General features: G+C 40.2%; 1 protein-coding gene across 1 annotated transcript in view; it reads left to right on the plus strand.

Annotated features, from left to right (window-relative positions):
• The first annotated feature begins 2,315 nt into the window (after positions 1-2,315).
• The window catches only part of LOC143859583 (putative aspartyl aminopeptidase), a 56,170-nt gene continuing 36,282 nt past the window's right edge, over positions 2,316-22,203 (plus strand). Inside the window, exons 1-3 of the mRNA XM_077370237.1 lie at positions 2,316-2,504; positions 2,665-2,800; positions 2,885-2,963. Of these exons, the coding sequence (XP_077226352.1) occupies positions 2,420-2,504; positions 2,665-2,800; positions 2,885-2,963 (300 nt within the window). The 5' untranslated portion in view covers positions 2,316-2,419. The remainder of the gene's footprint in view (positions 2,505-2,664; positions 2,801-2,884; positions 2,964-22,203) is intronic.

A 22,203-nucleotide genomic window follows, 5' to 3' on the forward strand; every position in this document is an offset into this window, starting at 1 on the left:
AATTAAATCACACCTTTCTAGGCTCAGTGGCTTACCCTTGCCCTTATGGGTACTGGGTTGCACGTTTGTTTGCACCCTATGGCTTGGTTGCTACCTGCTTGGTTGAGTAGTTAAAATCAATAATAAAAAGCACACGCCATTCGCGTGGGTACGAGAGACCAAGAGAGAGCGTGGCGGTTCGCGCCTCACCCATCTCGCGGGATCGGGTCCCACAATGTGCCATTTCGGTTTCAGTCTCCACCAAAACCCGAATTTTTGGACCGTCATATTTCAGTAGAAATTTAAAACCATGGGAGAGAGAGAGAGAGAGAGAGAGAGAGAGAGAGAGAGAGAGAGAGAGAGAGAGAGAGAGATTTTACCATTTTTCATTAAAGTGCTGTTAAAGGGGGCGATTACCGATTGAAAGGGGTTGAATTTATCAACCCCCAATAGATTAAACCAATTATTGTTTGTTATTGACTTCCACTAAAGATCAGGCAAACCAAAGAGGTAGTAGAAGATAAAGCCTAATTGATCACTTCTATGGCTGATCGAGAAAAGTCATTAATTCTTCTTTGTATTCCAGTTTATTTACATGGTTAAATCCTTAGACTAATAGATCTATAGTGTTGATTTTTATTAGATCTGTTGTGTATCTGATCATGGATTATTCTTGATGCATCATGAATATAGAGCTGCACTATTATCTCATCTATATAAAAGATTGTTAAAAGTAGCTACTTACACGCTATACGTTTTGGATTTTGGACTTAAAATCAATTCTTAAAATCCAAAACGAAAAGGGCCTTAATCTTCGATAAAATTTTAGGGCAGTGATAAATCGACCCCTAATATCTTAAACTGACCCCGACTCTCTCTCTCTCTCTCTCTCTCTCTCTCTCTCTCTCTCTCTCCGAGCACTGCCCTATATGGGGGTCGATTTATCACTGCCCACATTTTATAGGAAAGTGTTATATTTAACACCTTTTCTTTCCCCGGGCCACCCCTCTGGTGTATTTTTTACTTCTCTTTTCACGCCATAAGAGGTGCCCAAGAGAAGAAAGGGCAGTGAATAGATCTCACTATTCGCTAGAAAGGGATAGAAAGGAAAGAAAAACGTATCCTCCCAAGTAAAAAAGAAAGAGCAACTTTAGGGGAATGATATTTTCCCCTTTTAACGATTTCCGTGAGAATGGTTCCTACTTGAGGATAAATTCACCCCATTTAACCTTTTTTCTTGCCTTTGAAAGAAAACGTTAAAGAGGAGGGGGGAGGGGAATATCATTTCCCAAACTTTAATAAATCTCGGTATTCGCTGAAAAGGGTACTAGAAATGACTGTCGCTTCTATGATGAGAATCCAAATAGCAAAGAGGTAAAGAAAGCAACCTCACAAAGCACAAATTCGGCCAGCTCATTTCCAACTCGTGAAACCCACGCTACAGTACATCGACCAAAAAAAAAAAAGTTAAAAGGACATTCTAGGAAAGGGGTGGAATTATCATTTTACATGTAAAATAAATAAAAAATATTAACCGATCAAATGTATATATATATATATATATATAGAGAGAGAGAATAGAGTTCCTAAGGTGTCACCTCATATAGCTTATATGAGGTGGCGCTCACAAAACATAAGGGGCCCACATTTTTGGGGTGATCCAAACCACTCATTTGAAAGGCCCTTAGATGGATATGGTGCCTACAAAAAATCAGGTCCATAGGATCATCCTAACCCTTCAATTTATGGAGGTTAAAAATGGGCAGATTTATGGAGGTTTATACCCATCCATTTCAACCTCTACAAATGGAAGAGTTAGGATGATCCTATGAAGTTAATTTTTTGGGCACACCCTATCTATGTGAGGGCCTATCAAATGAATGCTTTGGATCATCCAAACAAAGTGGGCCCCTTATGTTTTTAAGCTCCACCTCATATAAGTTATATGAGGTGACACCTTAGGAACTCTATTCTCATATATATATATATATATATATATATATATGCCCACATTTTTGGGGTGATCGAAACCACTCCTTTGAAAGGGTCCTTAGATGGATATGATGCCTACAAAAAATCAGGTCCATAGGAAGTTAAAAATGGGCAGATTTATGGAGGTTTAGACTCATCCATTTCAACCTCCACCAATGGAAGGGTTAGGAAGTGAGTCCCTTATGTTTTTAAGCGCCACTTTATATAAGCTATATGAGTTGACACAACTCTATTCTCGTATATAAATGGTAAATTCTAACCATCTAAAATGAATTTAGTTAAAAAGCGTTAAAGTCTGCTATATCGCCTCCTTTAAGGGTGTGAATTATCTATCCTACAGGGGTTCGAATTTATCCTCGTCCATAAAATATTACACACAAACGGAAAAAAACAGAGACTCCCCTATAAAAACAGCACAACGCCATTGAAGCAGCAATCGGTCTGAGTCATGGCGGCTCCATGCAAAGGTGAAACAGTCGTTAACGACCTCATCGACTTTCTCAACGCTTCTCCCACAGCTTTTCATGCCGTTGGTAATACTCGCTCCAAAATCTAATCTCTCTTATTTCTCTCTTTTTTGTCCCTCTTCGAGAAGTACGCAGTTTTTTTTTTTTAGAATATTAGGGTTTCATTTCTTCCCTAGCCATGCCACTTAGATATTTCTAGGGTTTATAATAGCTGCTCCTATTTTAGATGAGGCGAAGAAGCGTTTGAAGGAGGCTGGATTCGAGCAGGTCTCGGAGAGAGAAGACTGGAATCTCGAGTCCGGGAAGAAATATTTCTTCACAAGGAATTATTCCACCATCGTCGCCTTTGCGATTGGAAAAAAGTATGAAGAGTTTTGGAAATTCAACTAATTTCCCTTTTTATATTTAAAATTTTTGTGTTGCTGAAATTGGGGAATTTTTTGAAGGTATGTTGCTGGGAATGGATTTCATATCGTCGGCGCTCATACGGATAGTCCGTGTTTGAAACTTAAGCCGGTTTCGAAGGTAATTGCGTTTTCATCTCTTCTTGAATTTTGCGGAACTTTTTAGGGGAAAAAAATAATTTTGGATGGCTATTTATTGATCAATTTCAATAAGTTTAATAATGGAAAACTGTTACAAGTGTGTTTTCCTTATTTAGATGATTTCCCTTACAACTAAATTTTCATATTGCAGTAGGTTTCCATTTTCTCCTTTTCCTATTCTGCTGATGACTGTTTCTTATTATGCTCTCGTTATTTTTTATAACATGTAGATGTTGTATGGCGATTCAACAAGCACTAATCATGTTTGGTGCTATTAGCAAATTGGAGGCCGAATTTACTCGAATTAACTATTCAGGAAGCAATAATCACTTTTGGTGCTATTAGCAAAATGGAGGCCAAGTTTACTCGAATTAACTCACCGTTTTCTCCATTTTTTATACTCTATTCTCTTCTTCTTCTTTATTTTCTGTTTTGATAGAGCTGTATTCTATAAGTTGGTATTATAGCCAGGTCCCTGGTGGATGCCTCTAATGCTCCTTCAAAATAATGAGCTTGGTATCAAGGATCTAAAGTCTTATTCGATGACTACTTGGGGGGGGGGTGGGGGGGGGGGGTGGGGGGGGTGGGTGTATTAGTCTCGATTTATTTTGGTGACCTTTGGCGGATTTGAAGAACCGCCGTTAGTCGTAGGTGTCTTTTTGCGAGATCTCTGAAATGCACTGTTAGTGGTAAATTCCGAAAAATATGAACTTTCACCCTTGAGTGAACTTAAAGTCACAAGTTATGTGAAAAGAACCGCTTCTAATGTTCACCTCACCGAGGTGAAACTTTAAAAAGTCCTCGCATATTTTTGCGCAACCCTCTCGCAACCCTCATCTCTGTGAAAAGGAACGAACCCTAATCTATAGCAAAAAAGAACCGGTCTCCTCTCTCTCTCTCTCTCTCTCTCTCTCTCCCCTCTATGGTTTCCAGTTTTTAGGGTTTCGAAAAGTTTTCTTTGCTCTCCTTCTCGTTTTCCCCTCTCTGGAGAAGTATTTTCTGGGCGGAGGATTTACCAGGAAGAAAATGAGATTTAAAGCTTGGTCTTGAAAAAGAAAGGAAGAAAGGGATTTGTTGTGGTTTCCCCCTTCTCTTTCTTCAATCTCTCATTTTTACACTCTTAGGTTTGAGGGATTTCCCTCCCCTTTTTTTTCTTTTTGCTTTTTTTTTTATCTTCACTGAACTTTCTGCTCTGCAATTTTTCTTATTCTTTCTGTTTTGTTTTATTCTTTCTGCTCTTTTTTTTTCAATCATGGAAAGATGTCAGAAATAATGTCGTTTCTACAACTTTTTGTGCTTGATGGATTTCCTCTAGTTTTGCTGAAATATAGGACTGGCTACATTGAACTTTATGCTCTCTTTAGGGCTGTTTATCTTGAAAAAAATCAGTTGTTTTTGTTTCAATTTTGTTGCACTCTGAGTTGAAAATAATCATATATGGCTCAGGTTCATATCTTAGTGAAACAGGGTCAGATTTGGAGAGCCTTTATAGTTGCAATTTTTCTTTTTCTTTTTAATCTTTAGATCTTGACTGTCCTCTACAGTATAAAATTCCTAATGGGCTCAATTTCTCTTGAATCTCCTTGTATCCATTTATAAAAGGGTACTAAATCCAGATGGTCATGTGCTTATTTTTTCTAATTCAGGAGGACAGAGAACCCAATATTTCAATCCAATTTGATGCATCCTACCTGTTTGTTTAATTGTATGGCTAAAAAACCTTGAGCCTCAGTTCAGTTTGCTTGAGTTTTCTGCACTATCACAGGAACCAAGAGATATAACATTGATTTTGGTGGTTTTTTGTATAATTGGATGTTGATGAATGTTTGTGTTGACGAATGTTTAATTGAAGTTGAAACCCTCATAATTTTGTTGTTATAAGTTTCTCATAATGTTTGATTATTAAGTGTCTGCCATAATGTTTGATTTCAGCACTAGAATTAGTAAACTTTTGCAACCAATTGAGATTAAATTAGAAAGGTGATGGTTTATGCTATGTGAGCTATGTTGCTCTAAAATCACCCATTCATTTATTTTGAATCCTGTTGAGATTAAATTCTCTATTTTTGAAGGTTACTTTATAAATGTGATAGGACACTTCCACAAAGGTATAGTGTGTCCCACCTTGGAATGATCCGGCTATCCATTTGATAAGTCTTGCTTTGGATCTCTTGTGGTCTCCACAGGAGATCCAAAGCAACCCTATCAAGTGGGCAGTTTTAGATTGCCGCCATATTTGGCTTGATTTTGGGGCTATAGGAGATCCAAACCAAGCCCTATCAAGTGGACGGTTTAGATCAATCTAACAAATAACTTAACATTGGCCTAGACAGATGAGAGCCTCCAACGCTATCCAAACTGAAATAACTACTTTAGTAGAACCCACAAATGCACAATATTGCGTAGATATTTTAGGAGGCCCACAAATTCATGGGATCATAGTAAAAATTGATTATTAAAACTCTATGACTTCAAAATCATGTATTTGTTGATGACTAACGGGTGATTTCAATGTCCACATGACTCTAAAAAGTCCCCGCCAAAGTCCCGAAAGTCCTAAGTGTCCGCACATTAAAGTCCAAGTCCCCAAAGAATCATGGACAATATGGACATTGTTTTAAATTTCGGGCAGAAATATTTCGGTTTCAGTGGAAAATGAAACGAAATTCACAGTGAGTCGGAAAAGTACCAAACTTCGCCGAAACGTTTCGGAAATTTCGGCCGAAACGTTTCGTTTCGGTAAAATTTCAGTGAAATTTAGGAAATTTCGGTGAAATTTTTACAAGATTTCGTCCGAAATTTTGTACCGAAACCGAAACCGAGATTTAAAACCTTGAATATGGAGAAGCCCGCACATTATTGTCCGCACATTAAAATCCCGCGTGACTAACCCCCCCCCCCCCCCCCCCCCCCCCCTACAAGAAGTAAGAATGTGTCGTCCTTAGAAGAACATGCCCTGGAAGCGAGGTTGGATATGCACTCGGGGTACCACTAGAGTCGTGTTCATGAGGACATTCTAAAGATAGCCATTTCAGACGCATGATGGTCACTATGAATTTTTAATGACGTCGTTCAGACTAAAAAATGCTCCATCCACCTTTTCAGAACCTCACGAAGGACCACTTCTGACCATATCTCCTTAAGTTTATTTTAGTTTTCTTTGACGTTATTCTGATATTCAGTTCGTCTTGGGAAGATGTCACGCCCCCAAGCCGCACACTTAAGGCTTAGGAACATGACAACGCCGTACACCTGCAAGGAACCCCTACAAGTATACAAGGCTAACAAAGCGATAATAAAACCACCCACAACATAACATTAATAAAGGTCCAAAGTTGCATAAATAATCCAAATAATCAATATTTAATCCTTCTCTCACTCTCCCCAATAACCAACAAAGAAATAAAATAATGTAGTCTCAATAATGCGTAAACAATACTCACTATCTAATGAAACTAAAAGAATAAACTAAAGCTGGTAGTCACTAAATCACGCCTGCGCTCCCTCGTCCGCACCACGAAGGTCAATGTCTGAAAATGATAAACCACAGTCAGCTAAAAAGCTTAGTACATAAAGACGCACCACAAAAGTGGGGTCGAAGGCATGTTACATAGAGAGAGGGTAAATAGGCAAACGAAGATGGAAAAGACTACATATGAGGTAACTGATACAAATACAATAACTGAGAAGCAAAGCTTACAGAATCATATTTCAAAGTTTCACATCAAAGTGGGTCTCAATAAGAGAGGTCACAAAGTCTTAAGGGATCACTGAAAGCGATAAGAAAGGTACGAAATCACCCAAAGGTCATCGGCGTAGCCCAAAAAACGAGTTATTTTACCCGACTGCCCGCGGTTCAAAACTAGTTTCTAAGTTCATATACCCGTCGACAGGGTCAGCGAATAACACCCACTGACGGGACCCAAAAGCCAACGAACCCCCATTGGTGCGGGCCCTTATAGTTCACATATAACCTAAGCCTCCACAAAAGGTGTTCACATATTCAAAAAGGTCGAAAGGTTCATGCAAAGTTCCAAAGATTGTGGTTCACATTGGTTCCACAAGGTTTTCTAAAAATATTTGGGTATACAATGATCAAAAGGTTCTTATATCTGAGAGGGTCACATATTCAATGCAAAATCATAGGTTATCAATGAATACAAAATTCAATAAATTGTAATCAATGAGGGTAAGCATGCAAGACCCAAATCAAAGTCTAAGGCTATCAAATGTTTCATATTTTCAAAGAGAATAGAAAGTTGTAATAAAAAAAGACATCATTCAATGACGAATCATATCACTAAAGTGGTACGAAATTACGTACCTCCAATGACGAATACTTTCTTTTTCACATTTATCTTAATTACCTACAATAAAGAGTATGAATATTCGCCATGAGTTTTATCATTAATTTAACTCCTATCAGCCATATATATACTCCTACTGACACAAGACACCCTTTGGTGCCTCTTTTGAAAAGAATCGGTGAACCGTCCTAGGGTTCTTTTTAGTATTTTGGAATTATCATTATTATAGAATCTTCAAAAAATTTTGAAACTATTTTTAACAAAAATTACTCATTTCTGGCATGTTCGTAGAGTACAAGATAGGGCTGCAACTCGGGTCGGGCGGGTCAGGTTTTGAAGAACACAACCCTACCCGAGAAATATCTCGGGTTGGGTCTGGTTTTTTTCCGGAAAACCCATGATTCCAAAACCCGGCCCTACCCTTGATAAATCTCGGGTCGGGTCGGGTCGGGTTTTTTTACGTTGACACAATTTTTTAAGGAAAACTCTTGTTTGGCAAGGCAACTCAACTCATAGAAGTAGAAAAACTCAAGCATGGCAAACACTTTAGTGCATTACCAAATGAAAATGATTATACTCATATGAGATAAACAACAAACTATTTAGTGCATTAACTATTTAGTTGAAACTTGAACCCTAGAGCTAAAGGGGGGGAAACGAACAGAAGATGGAAAGAGTCCCTGTGATTGCGTGCGTCCGTGAGTTTTACTTTTAAGTTTTCACTTTTAAAGTAACAATGATTTAGAACAAAAATACATACTATAACTTAAGTAACTCGGGTCCGGTCGGGTCGGGTTGGGCCTCTTCAAACCCGGCTCGACCCGAGATTAATGCGGGCTTTTGGATCGTAGACCCGGCTCGACCCAAAACCCGAGAAACATGAACCCAACCAAAGCTATTTTCGGGTCGGGTTGATGCGGGCCGGGTAAAACCCGACCCAAGTTGCAGCCGTAGTACAAGAGCGTCGAAAACGGACAAGAAACGAAGAAGTTATGAATTTTCGAAGTTTCACAATTTCTTTGCGATAATTCCAGATTCGTCCCCGATTTTACCAAAACTTCTACTTACCATAACTTTCTCGTTTTAGCTCCGATTCACGTGTGGTCGGATCCATTGGATTCGTATCGACGAGATGAATCCAACTAATCTAATTTCACGCTCGAATCAACACATGATTATTGTAAAAATAATCTAAACTTTTAAGTTCAACCCTTCAAGATAAACTTTTCTAAAACCAAAACGATCCGATCTTAGGCTTGTTAGAGATTCCATAACAAAGCGAATCCTAAGGAATCTGAGATCAGTCCTAAAGCACATCTTAAACAAAATCAAACCTTCGCTTTCATCTTTTTAAGATCACATAATTCTTGTTTTAGGGTTTCTAATAACATAAATCAATAAAGAAGATAGTTCTTACCTTGATCTTCGCCCTCCGATCCCAAAAGTTGGTTCTCTTCTCCTTCCACACGAAAATCCTCTCTTAGGGCTGTAGAAAAAGAGTTTAGGGTTTCATTAAACTCTCAAAAGATATATTTATAGGCTTTCTTTAAGAAGCCCTAATCAAAGCCAAACACTAGAGGACAAAAACACCCCTCCCAAAAAGAGAAAAGTGAATTTAGGTTTGGGGGCGTTTTGGGTATTTACAGAAGATCATCTGCATCATTTTTTAATTACTCTCACCGTCCTATGGGAGCATTGTTTGTTTGTTAAAAGATCGAAATGGATCTTTGGAAGAACGGAGGTTGAATACCTTGGTAATATTGTTTCAAAGGACAGGCTAGCAGCAAATCCTTTAGAAATTAAAGCTACGGTCGAGCTGGCTAAATTGGCCACAATCAAAGCATTGCGGGGATTTCTTGGGCTTACAAGCCATTACAGAAAATTTTGCGAGATTATGGCAAATAGGTACTCCCTTAATAGCTCTACTATGGAAGGACAACTTCAAATGGGATGCGGATGAGGATTCCTTTGGAAAATTAAAAGAGGCAATCTCCATTACACCGGTTCTTTCTTTCCCAAGTTTTAACAAAATATTTATGATAGTGTGTGACGCATCTGCATAGGTGTTGGTTGTGTACTGATGCAGGAGGTTCATCCCTTAATATTTACAATCAAGGCCTTGTCCTCTAAACACCAGGAGGCGTCAATGTATGACAAGGAAATGATGGCTACCGTCCACGCAATCACAAAGTGGAGGCCATATCTCATCGGGCGACATTTCAATACTGACTGCCCATAAGAATTTAAAGTACATAATGGAGCAACAGATTTCTTCCATGGAGCAGCACAAATGAGTCTCTAAGTTGATGGTTTATGTTTAGGAAATCATTTATAAAAAGAAGGTTGAAAATGTAGTGGCTGAAGCTTTATTTTGTATACTGGAGAATGGATTATTCAGAGCATTTTGCAATGACCTTGAAGACATTTTGTAAGGAGTGGACTCGTTATCCTTCAATTCAGAGCATCATTCATAAATTACAGCAAGACCCCACTGCCATTTCAAGCTATGGGACTCGATATGTCTCAGATATAAAGGGTGAATGATGTTGTCTACTCACTCTTCTAAGAAGCTAATATACTTCAGGAACTCCATGCATCACCTTCTGCTGGACACTCAAGGTTCCTTTGCACATACAAGTGGGTATATATACCCGCCTTCTATTTGAATGGGATGCGACGAAAAGTCAAAAAATATGTGGAAGAATGTGAGGTATGTCAACGAAACAAAGGTGAGACAGTGGCAAGTCCAGATGTTCTTCAGTCATTGCCAATTCGGACACAAGTTTGGGTCGATATTTCCATGGACTTTACTGATAGCTTGCCTCTTTCACGAGGGAAAAGTGTCATATTTGTGGTCGTCGATCATCTTACAAAGTTCGCTCACTTTTGCACTCTATCTCACCCATATATTGCTGCTATCGCACAAGTATTCATTGATAACATCTTTAAGTTGCATCCTCAGTCTATCATTAGTAACCACGACCTGGTGTTCATTAGCAAGTTTTCGATGGAGTTTTTTTGCTTGGAGGAGACTAAGCAAAACATGAGAATGACCTACCATCCCCCAGCTGATGGCCAAATTGAGGTAGTCAACCACTGCTTTGAAACTTACTTGCGTTGTGAAATGCGGGTTAGGCAACCAAGAGGGGGTGAATTGGTTATAATTAAAAATTTTGCCTTTTTTAATACCCTTTCGAAGGCACCCTTTTATTCTCGAATTGACTATGTTAGATTAGACCAAGTGAGTAAGATAAGTTCCAACTATTTCTTCTTAAGTTAAAGACTTGATTATCAAGACGATTATAATTAGCAAGATGAGGTATGGAAAGATGTTTCACAAGCTAATTAGAAATAATGATGTACAATTAGGTAAGAGATAGATGGAATAAGAGATGAATACCACACAATGAAGAACACATGAATTTATAGTGGTTCGGTTTATTCAACAAGACCTACTCCACTCGTCCAAGTTTATCTCCTTGGGCACTCCACTAATGTAGGATTCCACTATAAGCCGAATCCCCAAGCCGTACAATATTCACTTCGCAACTCCAAGGGAACAAACCCTTTTTCAAGTACAATGCCTGATTCACCTTTCTTGACAGGCCGAATCGTAGACCCTTTATACAATGAAGAAGAAGAACTTGATGGGCATGGTGTCTCCTTGTAGGCTGGTTTTACAATGATAAGGCTCACTATAAACTCTCTCAAATAAGATACACTATAATTCCTTAACCAACACTCTTGAGGATTTCAAGTTCAAGGCACAAGGTGGTTGGTGAGAAGTTTGTAAACCCAAAAGAATGTAAAAAGATTTTGTATGGGCCTTGGGCTGTTTAGAAAATCAATTCATCAAGTTTTAGTAGTGGTAGAAAACTCCTTTTATAGCCTTTTAAAAGAACTAGCCGTTGGGGGGCAAAACTGTAAAAACTGAGTCATTTTGAAAAGTAGTCGTTGAGCCCCAACAGATCTATTTTCACGCAGACTCGGTCGACCGTGGTGGTTTGGTCTGCCTCGGCTCATTCGCTGCTCACATTTTTTTTCTTTCAAAAAAGCTTGTTAAGGTGGGTCGGTCGACAGGATTAAGGCGAACAACCAGGATGGGTCGCTCGGAGCAGTCCGGGCGCCCACCTTTCACATTCTGTTCATTTTTTATATTTCTCCGTCTACAAAGGCAGGTCGCCTGGGACCTAGGGTCGGTCCACCGGGTTGCATGAAAAATGTATTTTCCATTTAAAAACTCCACGAAAACTTTGCAACCCTCGGGACTTTAACTCTAAGGTTGCAAACAGAATTTCGAGGGGTCTTAGAGTGTGCCTTGATAGGGAAAGCCATAAGAGGGTTAGAGATACAACCTAGAATAGGAAATGACATCTCTTGGGTTTCTTCTTGAATATAATCTTCAATGTTATTGTTGTTTTGTTTCCTTGTAATTTTGGTTGAGGTCCACCTCGACCCTCTTCCTTTTTAATGAATTCATCCTGCCATTTAAAAAAAAAAAAAAAATCTTTAATGAGTTCCGATTGATGCTTGACTTGCTTAAGATCTTCAAATATGAACTCCATCTTGTAGGATCTTCTAGGGAATGACATTTTGGACTTGCTCCCATGAACTTTGAGTTCTTCTTAAGTAGCTATGAAGCATGGGTACGAGTACAGGGTGCAGGTACGACACGACATAGGTACGTGGGTACATGATTTTCTAAAAAACTGGGTGCGGGTACATTCGGGTACGTCGAATATAATAATATATTTTAATATTTTATTATATATTTATAAAAATAAAAATAATAATTGGACAGTAATTAAATAACCATAACATCACCGAAATGGAAAATTCTAATATCACTCTTCATTCCATAAGTGATTAAGTTCCATATTTCATAACATGAGGCATCAATACATCATTCATTAGAAAAAAAGGTCTGTCGCCAGTGTGTTGACCAGTGTGTTGACCAATGCCTGACGAGATGAATAATTTTTAGAGACCAAATTATGAGATTTTTTATACCGGACTATTGGGATTTGATAATGTTTGGACATGATAGATTTTATGAATTTTTAAAATTTGAAAAAACCCCTCCGTTTGGAAGTTATGAAAGTTAAAATTTTGACCCGACTCTTTTTCTTTGAATTTTGTACTAGAACAGGAGAGCTGACTTTTTTTCTTTTAGATTAGATTTGGGTCTTGAAACTATTTTTAATAAATCCAAATGGGGGGTATTCCGTTATTTACATGTAAATCTTAAGTAAATGGCCATTTACTTAAATGGTTTACATGTAGATGCTAAGTACAGGAGAGGAGATAGAAGAAGCAGGAATGATTTACACCAGCTGAGAGAAGTAGGATGTGTCAACCAGCTGAGAGAAGCAGGGTGTCTCAGGTACACGTGGGTGCGCACCCTAAACGCACTCGACACGCACCCAACAACCAAACTTGGGTTTTTTTCCTTTCTAATTATGGGTACGTACCTAGGACGTACCCGCACCCAATACGTGTCTGGTACGGGAGCCCTGGGAGAGTACTCGTGCTTCCTAGTTAAGTAGTATACACTTGGGTCTCCAAGCCATTCATAGTGATGTGCATGTGTAATGAAGTAAAGTGATCGTAGGGAACCCTTGGGCTTACACGTTCCTTCACAGGTGATAGGCCCAAGGAGTTGGTCCGTTGGCTGCCCTGGGCTGAGTGGTGTTATAATACGACTTATCATTCCGCTACAAAGAGGACAACTTTTGAAATTCTGTATGGGCATGCCCCAACTCTCATCATTTCTTACACCGTGTTATAACACGACTTATCATTCCGGTACAAAGAGGACACCTTTTGAAATTGTGTATGGGCCTGCCTCACCTCTCATCATTTCTTACACCTATTGGTCTTGTAATGCGCACCAAGTTGACTATGACTTACATGAACGAGACCGTATACTGCAGCTTCTTAACGACAATTTACATGGTGCTCAAGCTCGCATGAACCAACAAGTGGATAAACATCAAACTAAGGGAGAATTCCAAGTTGGTGATTCGGTATTCCTGCGTCTACAGTCATATCTGTGAAACAACTAGTTACACCAAAAGCTTCTGTTGGAGGAGGAGTTATTTAATCTTTTATACTTTAACACTTCCCCTCATGTGTGGCCCCTCTTATCGGTTTGGCCTACATGTGGCACATGTGGCTTCTCTTTTGGGATTGGCCATTGCATGTGGATTTTTGCTATGGGGTTTGAACTCAGGACCTTTGCTCTGTTGCCATGTGAAACAACTAATTAATCGGAGAAGGTGTTATTTAATCTTTTATACTTTAACAGTATCGACAGTTATCCGTCAATATTTCGTGCATTGGACAAGTTGCTTACCAAGTAGATCTCTCATATGGTTAAAAAATACACCCTGTTTTCCATGTGTCATGCTTGAAAAAGAAATTGGTAGAGCATGTTTGATGGGGACCGTAGTAGGGCCATATTTTAATTTTTAAGTGTGTTTTGGGTGCTTTTAAGTCCTTTAAGTTATAGTAGGGGTATTAGAGTCTTTTTACATCAAAATAGCTTAAGTTCTTTGAGTTATGCATGCTTTAAAGAGGTCTCACACGAGTATTACGAGATTTTTAAGTAGGAATTTAGTAAGAGCGTATTTTGGTCCAAAATTATTAGGTTTTCTTTAGGGTTTTAGTTCTCTCTTCTTTCTTCTTATATATTGTAAGGCTTAGGGCACTTTGAAAAAAGAATGCTATGTTATGTTATGATGAATGAAATAAGATTTGAAGTTTTTCCTCTTATGTGGATGTGATGTCTACTTCTTGCCGAGGTGCGATGCCTTGATCTTCTCTATTTTGTTATGCCTAGGAACCCCTTGGTGTTATACCTTGGGTTTTGTTCGTTAGATTCCGACCTTGCTATTTATCTCTTTCATGTTTCTTTTTTCTAGTTTTTCTCATAAATCACCTTCCCGGGAACTCGAAAAATTCTCTTGCATTATTTTTCTCTTATCTTCTACACAAAAACCCTAAAATATCTATTAATTTTTTTTTCTCAACTGTAGAAACATCATTCAAATCCATCCATATCCCTTGTCTCTCTCTTTTGTCCCAAAACTCATTTTACATCTTCCCGGCATCCTTCGAAAGCTTCTGGCATCCTTCGAAAGCCTCCCGACATATGTTTGCACAACTCTAAGCCTACCCTAATCTAGTAGAAACATTTTTCCAATTCATATCATATTTTTGAAAGTAAAGCCTAATTTTTACCCATCCTTTTCACCCCTAGCGTCCCTTCTATAGACTCATCCTCTGTCAGATTTGGCGTCGGAGCGAAGTATTAGTTCAACATTCGATCGTCCTGTATCAATTTGGTATCAGAGCTTAGGTCAAAATCATGTTGTCTAGATGCACTGAAGATCGAAGACATGAGATATTGGAAAACTTAAACGGCAAACTTGATGGTTTTCTATTTCACTTGGATCATTCTTACCAAGGTTTTTATGCATCTCTTCTAGCCAAGATTCCACATGTTACATAGAGTTTGGAGTATGTGCCGAAACAATCATTGTTGATACCTTCTATGGAGTGTGCCATTAAAGCAACGGACCTGAGTCGCTATCATGATACAAAGTTGGTTTCTACGATACTTAGCTCATAAGTATACACTAGGTTTCAGAAAGCGATTGTCATCCTTCAAAGCTGGTTTCAACAGAAGTTAATTCGTGAACATTATATGAGGATCAAGAGAGCAACAACGGTCAAACCACACTTTTGGAAGTGGAAACTCGCTTGACGTAGTCAGCAGGAGCTTCAGATTACATCAAGAAAGTCATCGATCGTAATGTTTGGACCCTTTTCAAATTTTTACTACTTGCTCGAGTATACACCAGTAGAAGGCTGCAGACTTAAGGAACAGAAGAACCCAATTTTTCTTTGCCTAAGCAGACACGCCATCAGGAAGACATCAAAAGCGCACATGGTGATCACACTACTTCAAACCAACGACATGATTGCCTAAAGCTAGTTGTGCGTTGGAAGTGTTGGAAAGGACAACCGTATGCGACACGTGCGGGGATTCCAGTTGAAGAACTCTTACTCATCATGCCAATCATTTTATTGGGCGGGGTCGAATCTTTTCAAGCGGGGGAGAATGATGGGGACCATCGGAGGGCCATATTTTAATTTTTAAGAATGTTTTGGGTGCTTTGTAAGTCCTTTAAGTTATAGTAGGGCTATTAGAGTCTTTACATCAAAATAGCTTAAGTTCTTTGAGTTATGTATGTTTTAAAGAGGTCCCACATGAGTACTATGGAGTTCTTAAGTAGGAAGCTAATAAGAGGGTATTTTGGTCCAAAATTATTAGGTTTTCTTTAGGGTTTAGAACTTTCCAGTTCTCTTCTTTCTTCTTATATATTGTAAGCCTTAGGGAACTTTGAAAAAAGAATGCTATGTTATTTTATTTTTTTGAAAAGCGACATATTTCATTGATATTGAATTAGCAATCGGGACCAGTAGTCCCAGCCTGCTATTAAGGGAGACCCCTGGGCACGCCCAAGGTCAATACAGGGGTAATATATTGGAAAAGGATTATAGTAGCCCAAACTCTTCAGACTTTCCTTCTAAATTACGGAAAGGCTATTACTTACATTTCATTCGCTTATCGTCTACGATGCTCGATCCTCGAGTCGAGCACTCTCATCAGGTCCAATATTTCAGCCACTTGAGCCTGTAACTTCCGGGTCCCTTGGAAGATCCAGATGCCCAACCCACTGCATTGGTAGAATTCCCTTCAACAATTAAGGGTCGTTGATTATTCTCAAAGGCCCATCGCAAACCAAATAGAAGAGCTATGATTTCCGCCTCGTTAGCATCGCAGATACCAACTGGCCCAGAAAAAGTAGCGACTATCGAAGAAGTAGAGTTTCTGAACACTCCTCCTATGTCAGCTTTCCCTGGGTTACCTAATGAGCACCCGTCGAAGTTAAATTTTAGCCACCCTAGTGGTGGTGGGACCCATTTTGGTTTAGGTTTGGTTCTGATTGCCCTGTCCCAATTGACAGCCCACCAGTTTCTTACCAAATCATCAATTCCATAGGTAAACTGTTTCTTGGCTTTTGTCCAAGAAATTAGTTCGCTTTTAATATCCGCCGCTAGACGAGCACGAGTTCTACTTTTTAGCACAAATATCCTCCTATTTCTTTCCTTCCACACATTCCAAATTATAGCATAGGGAAAGGTCAACCATAGAGCTTTACCAATACTCCAAAGGGACCAGCTTGCCAGCCCAGAATAAAAAAACTGATTATTTGAGGGCATACCTAGGACATACCAAAAGCCCCCAATGCCTTTACCCATAGATGGTATGAGTATGGGCAGTGTAACAGAAGATGATCTAGTGATTCCTCATGCTGTGTACAGAGGATGCACATGCTGGGCAAGCTAAAATGTCACCTCTTTAAACGATCACAATTATTTAATTTCCAATGAACAACCGTCCATCCGAACGCGACCATCCTTGAAGGTGCTAAGGATTTCCATATGCGACTGATTGGAGAGGATTGATTATCATTTAAGGTCAAGAAAAAGGATTTGGCAATAAAGTCACCATTGGGTGTCGGCATCCATATCCTCTCATCCTCTTTTAACTGGGTGCAGTACTTTGACTCCAGTAAAGGAAGGAGTCTCTGTAAATCGAGAATCTCCTCCTCCTTCAGGTTCCTCCTTAATCTTATATCCCAGAAGCCCCTGCCTGATTGACCTTCACTCACTGATAGTCTGACACTGTTGCATCTAGATTGACAACAGTTCGGAATAATCCCGGGAATTCCATACTCAGTAAGGAGTTCCCACACCAGAGGTCTAGCCAAAATCTCACATTCATACCAGTGCCCATATTATACCTGATTCTACGATCAAACTCATCTTTGACGGAACATATGGATTTCCATGCTCCCGGTCCTTTCCCTCCTGTTGGTTTTTTACTATTCCAATCCCCCATTCAGATCCATATTTTGCCACAACTACTCGGTGCCATAGTGCCGATTTTTCTAGCCCATATCTCCAAAACCATTTACCAAGAAGAGATTTATTCCGCAGTCTGATTTTACCTATCCCAATACCTCCGCTCCTCTTGGATTGGGTCACCTTCTCCCACTTAACCAGATGTCTCAGCTTTTTTTCTTTTCCACCTCCATCCCAAAGGAAATTCCTCTGAATTTGTTCAATTCGCAAAGCAACTTTCACTGGAATCTTATAAAGGGACATAAAGTAGACCAGCATATTAGACAACGCCGCTTTTATTAGAGTGATTCGGCCCCCAAATGAAATGTATCTCCTCTTCCATGTAGCCAACTTTCTCTCAATTCTTTCTACCACCGGGTCCCATTGAGCAGGTGATGGGATTCCAAACCCTAAGGGAAGGCCCAAATATGTCACCGGGAAAGAACCAGCACTACAACCAATTGTCCTTGCAAGCCTCTGGATCTCAGACGGATCCATATTTATACCCAAAAGCATGCTTTTGTTAAGTTGATTTTTAAACCCGAGGTAGCCTCAAACCAGTTGAATATCTTCATAATATTAGGAATAGCTTGAGGGCTATTCTGGAGAAATACCAGTGTATCATCCGCAAATTGGAGATGGGTGATTTCCGTGGCATTAGGTCCTGCTTGGAGACCCCGAATAAGTCCCGAGCTGCTTGCCTTAGACAACAACAGACTAAGAGCCTCCACCATAATGAAAAGATATGGGGCTAGGGAGTCCCCTGGCGAATCCCTCTAGAAGCCTTGAAATATCCCTCGGCTGCACCATTGATGATACTGAGAATGAGTTGAAGGATATAAGTGATCTGACCCACATCCTCCATTTTGGACCAAAACCCATCCTTTCTTGAATAGAGTCAAGAAAATCCCAGTCCACATGTCTGTCTTGAACAGTAATCCCTCTTGTCCACTCCTCTTAACCGAATCAATTATTTCATTGGCAATGAGAACCCCATCCAACATCTACCTTGATTCAACAAATGCTCCTTGGAAATGGGAACTAATCCCATCCATGGCCTTTTTCACCCTTCTCGCCAACAGTTTTGCAACGATTTTTGCCACACTGTGCATTAGACTAATTGGGCGGAAGTCCTTAATCCCAATCACTCCTTTTTTTTCGGGACTAGGGTAATGAAAGTCGCTTTAGAAGCATAGCTAATAATGCCCCTTTGCTGAGATTCATAAAAGAAGGCCATAATATGCCCCTTGAGAACATCCCAGAACCGTTGGAAGAAGGCCATTGGGAAACCATCCGGCCCAGGGGCTTTGTGCCCCGCCATTGAAAAAATTAGCCTTTTCCACTTCCTCCTCCGAGAAATTCCCATCCAGCAGTTGTTTTTGTGCCAGAGTTATGGACTTGAATTGGATCCCGGCCAACTTAGGGCGCCAATCCGAGGCCCTAGAGTACAACCTCGAATATAACTCCACAATTGATGCTTTAATGGTTGATTGATCTTCTATAATGGAATTCCCATCTTTTTGACAATTTATAGAATTTATTCTCCTTCTCGAATTTGTAGTTCTATGGAAATATTTTGAATTCCTGTCCCCTGCTTTGAGTCACAACGCTCGTAATTTTTGTCTCCACCTGATTTCTTCTCTTCGTAACATCGCCTCATGCTCCTCCAAAAGTTTGAGGCGCACCATTCTGTCCTCTGCTGTTAACATTCCATTCTCCTCCTTGTTTTCCAGCGTAATCAGGCGATTAGAGATCTCCTCTTTACTTTTGATAGTCTCCTCATCCACCATTCTCTAATTTTAGATTTCAACCCCTTCAATTTTTGGCACAGTGTATAGCCTTTCCAGCCCCTGATTTCAAACTCCTCCCACCATTGCTTGACTTTATCATCAAAGCCTGGTATTTCCAAAAAGTCCAAATCAAATACGAAAGGTCGAGGACCCCCAGAGAAAAAAGAAATATCCAACACCACAACATTGTGATCCGACACCGTTCTTGGGAGCGCCCTCTGGGATAGCAGAGGAAAGCATTCCTCCCATTCTCGAGTAAGAATAACCCTGTCGATTTTGCTCATTACCAGCCGATCCTGGTTATTAGACCATGTGAATTTAGCTCCATCAAGGGGGAGATCTATCAGTTCATGGTCTTGGATGAAGGCTGAGAAGTTTCTCATGCTAGTACTAATTCTGGTGTGAGAACTTTTCTCTGATGGGAAACAAATTGTGTTAAAGTCTTCACCAATAATCCACGGACTCTGCCAATTTTCTCTGATGGTCCTCAGTTCACTCCATAGTTCACTTCTCTCAGAAGCTTTAGCTGGCCCATAGACAGTTGTAAGCATCCACCTCTCATTCCAATCAGAAGAAGAAAAGGTGATTGATATCGAAAATCTCCTCATACACTACCTCCCGATGAAAGCGGCCTTCTTTCCAGATTATAATTATGCCTCCTACTGTGCCCACCGCATCTTTTGCTACCCATTCTCTCTGATTTTGGCCCCAAGACTTATTAATGATTGAATCATCTACCCCCATTAATTTTGATTCAATGACAGCCACTAGGTCAAGCTTATTATGGATAATAAGATTTTTAACCGCCCGAGTCTTTTTATCCTCCCTTAACCCCCTGATATTCCAAAATCCTAGCTTCATTGGGAGCGGGGTCTAGGACTCCCAACAACTTCACCTTTCTCTTAGACATGAATTCCCTGGTGGTTGCCGCCCAAAGGAGCAGCACCCACTTTCCCAGAACTGAATATGGCCTTTTTCCTAGGAGCTTCCTTGATAAATATCAACCCCAGTGTTTGATTAGATCTCTTCCCTTGATTGCTGGATTCCACCTTTGTGTTTGTCCCTTTACGAAGTGTCTCGAGACTCCTGACTTTTTCATTTACTGTTTTAGAATTCGCAGGGCCCTAACAACTTTTTCCTGTAGGTTTGCCGAAGGTAAGGGTAGGGCTGTCAAATCACTCCCCTTAGCAGTATTCAATGCTTCCTTCCAAGCCCTATTGATGATGTCCGGTCTAGAGACCGCTTTAACCGGTCCTGTCAGTGGCTTTTGAAATTTGAAATTTGAAATTTGAAAGTTCTTTCTGGGCCCACATAGGAGGCATGAGATCTGATTCACCCTGGATCGTATTACCAGGCTGCCACGTGGCCAAAGAACCAATAGTCATTTTCTCAAAAGCTAGCGAGTCATCGGAGGGTGAAATTTCAGATACCGCCGACGAATTGTGCTCCTTTGAAACCATAGCTTGATTCAGCACGATTAAAGATGGCTGATGGTTTTCTGGCTCCGGGGGAGGATCTACTGGTTCTTCTCCTGCATTCCTAGCAGGATCTCGAATCTCGTCTTTGCCCACACTTTGGGAGAGAAAGACCTCAACACCTATTTTAAACAGCGAATCTTGCACTTGGAGGTCCACGAATGGCATCCTAAACTTCCATTCTGGTGCAAGAATTTTTGCCGACGCATGTCTCATACAATCAGAGTGGAGCCCTTTCATGTCCGTTTCAAGGACTTCACCAAAAATCGCCCCCAGAGCTTCAACTGTTGAAATAGCCCATGCATGAAGAGAAATTCCCAGGAACTTGACCCAGATTGCTTTAGAACCCAGTTGATAGTCCTTATTCCAAGCTCTAAGGGATAACAATTGGCTTCCACATGCGTTCCCCCCCATTTGCAGTAATCTGGATGCCTTACTCTCCTCTTCAAACATAAAGAGGACCTCGTTAGAAGCAAGTATGGAAGGTTTAGGGAGAAATGGGATATCCCAAAACCATTTGGCCCATCTCCAGAGGTCTTCCAGGTTCCACTCATACTGTTTAGGCCTCCCAATTAAGCATGAGCGCAAAATCTGCTTCCTCTCATCGATTTCTTCTCCAGTTAGTAATATAATCGGTGCTCCATTTCTATAAATACATGAGGTCTTTCCAGAGTCTGGCCAAACCTTTACCTCCTCCAAGTTACGGTGGTTTAGGGGTTCACCTTTAGGTTTAGGAGGCAAAGGTAGTCCACCAGACCTTTTCGCATTATATCTTCTACACGCCTTGTGCCATTTAAAGTTCATATACCTGCATCTTTTGCACGTCCAATCTCCCAGCCTTGGAAGTCCCTCATTTTGGTTGTCTTTATAAGTCATCTTGTTCCTTGATACCTTAATCCTAGAGTAGGAAATGGAGAAGGGCTTGGGCCCTAAGAGAACAAAAGGATCAAGAAGGGCTTGAGCCCTTACAACGCTGGAGATATTCGCCGGAAACCCTAAGAGAACGAGTCTAATGCCTATATGTCTTCCTTCTGGTATGAATGCTATGTTATTTTATGATGAATGAAAAAAGATTTGAAGTTTTTCCTCTTATGTGGATGTGATGTCTACTTCTTGCCGAGGTCCGATGCCTTGATTTTCCCCATGGTGTGATGCCTATGAACCCTTTGGTGTGATGCCTTGGGTTTTGGTTGGTGAGATTCCGACCTTGCTATTTATCTCTTTCATGTTTCTTTTTTCTAGTTTTTCTCATAAATCACCTTCTCGGGAACTCGAAAACCACTCTTGCATTATTTTTCGCTCATCTTCTATACAAAACCTTAAAATATCCGCTAAATTTTTTTCTCAACTGTAGAAACATCATTCAAATCCATCCCTATCGTCTCTCTCGTTTTGTTCCAAAACTCATTTTACACCTAACCGGCATCCTTCGAAAGCTTCTTAGCATTCTTTGAACGCCTCCCGACATATGTCTGCGCTCCTCATGCATGGATTTTTTGCCCCCCATGCCGAATCCGTGTCGACATGTCTCCACATGCGAATCGGACATGGATTCACATGGGACACATCCGGATTCTTGTCGTAGCCGTGTCCCGCACGAATCCTATTTTTTCGGGGGAATCCGTTTCATCGTTGTCTCTTTTCCGCACAACTCCTGTTTTTTTGAGCGAATC

This window comes from Tasmannia lanceolata, unplaced genomic scaffold (assembly GCF_043159265.1).
Source record: "Tasmannia lanceolata isolate RefF3 unplaced genomic scaffold, GAP_Taslan_0.1 ptg000034l, whole genome shotgun sequence".
Classification (NCBI taxonomy): Eukaryota; Viridiplantae; Streptophyta; class Magnoliopsida; order Canellales; family Winteraceae; genus Tasmannia; species Tasmannia lanceolata.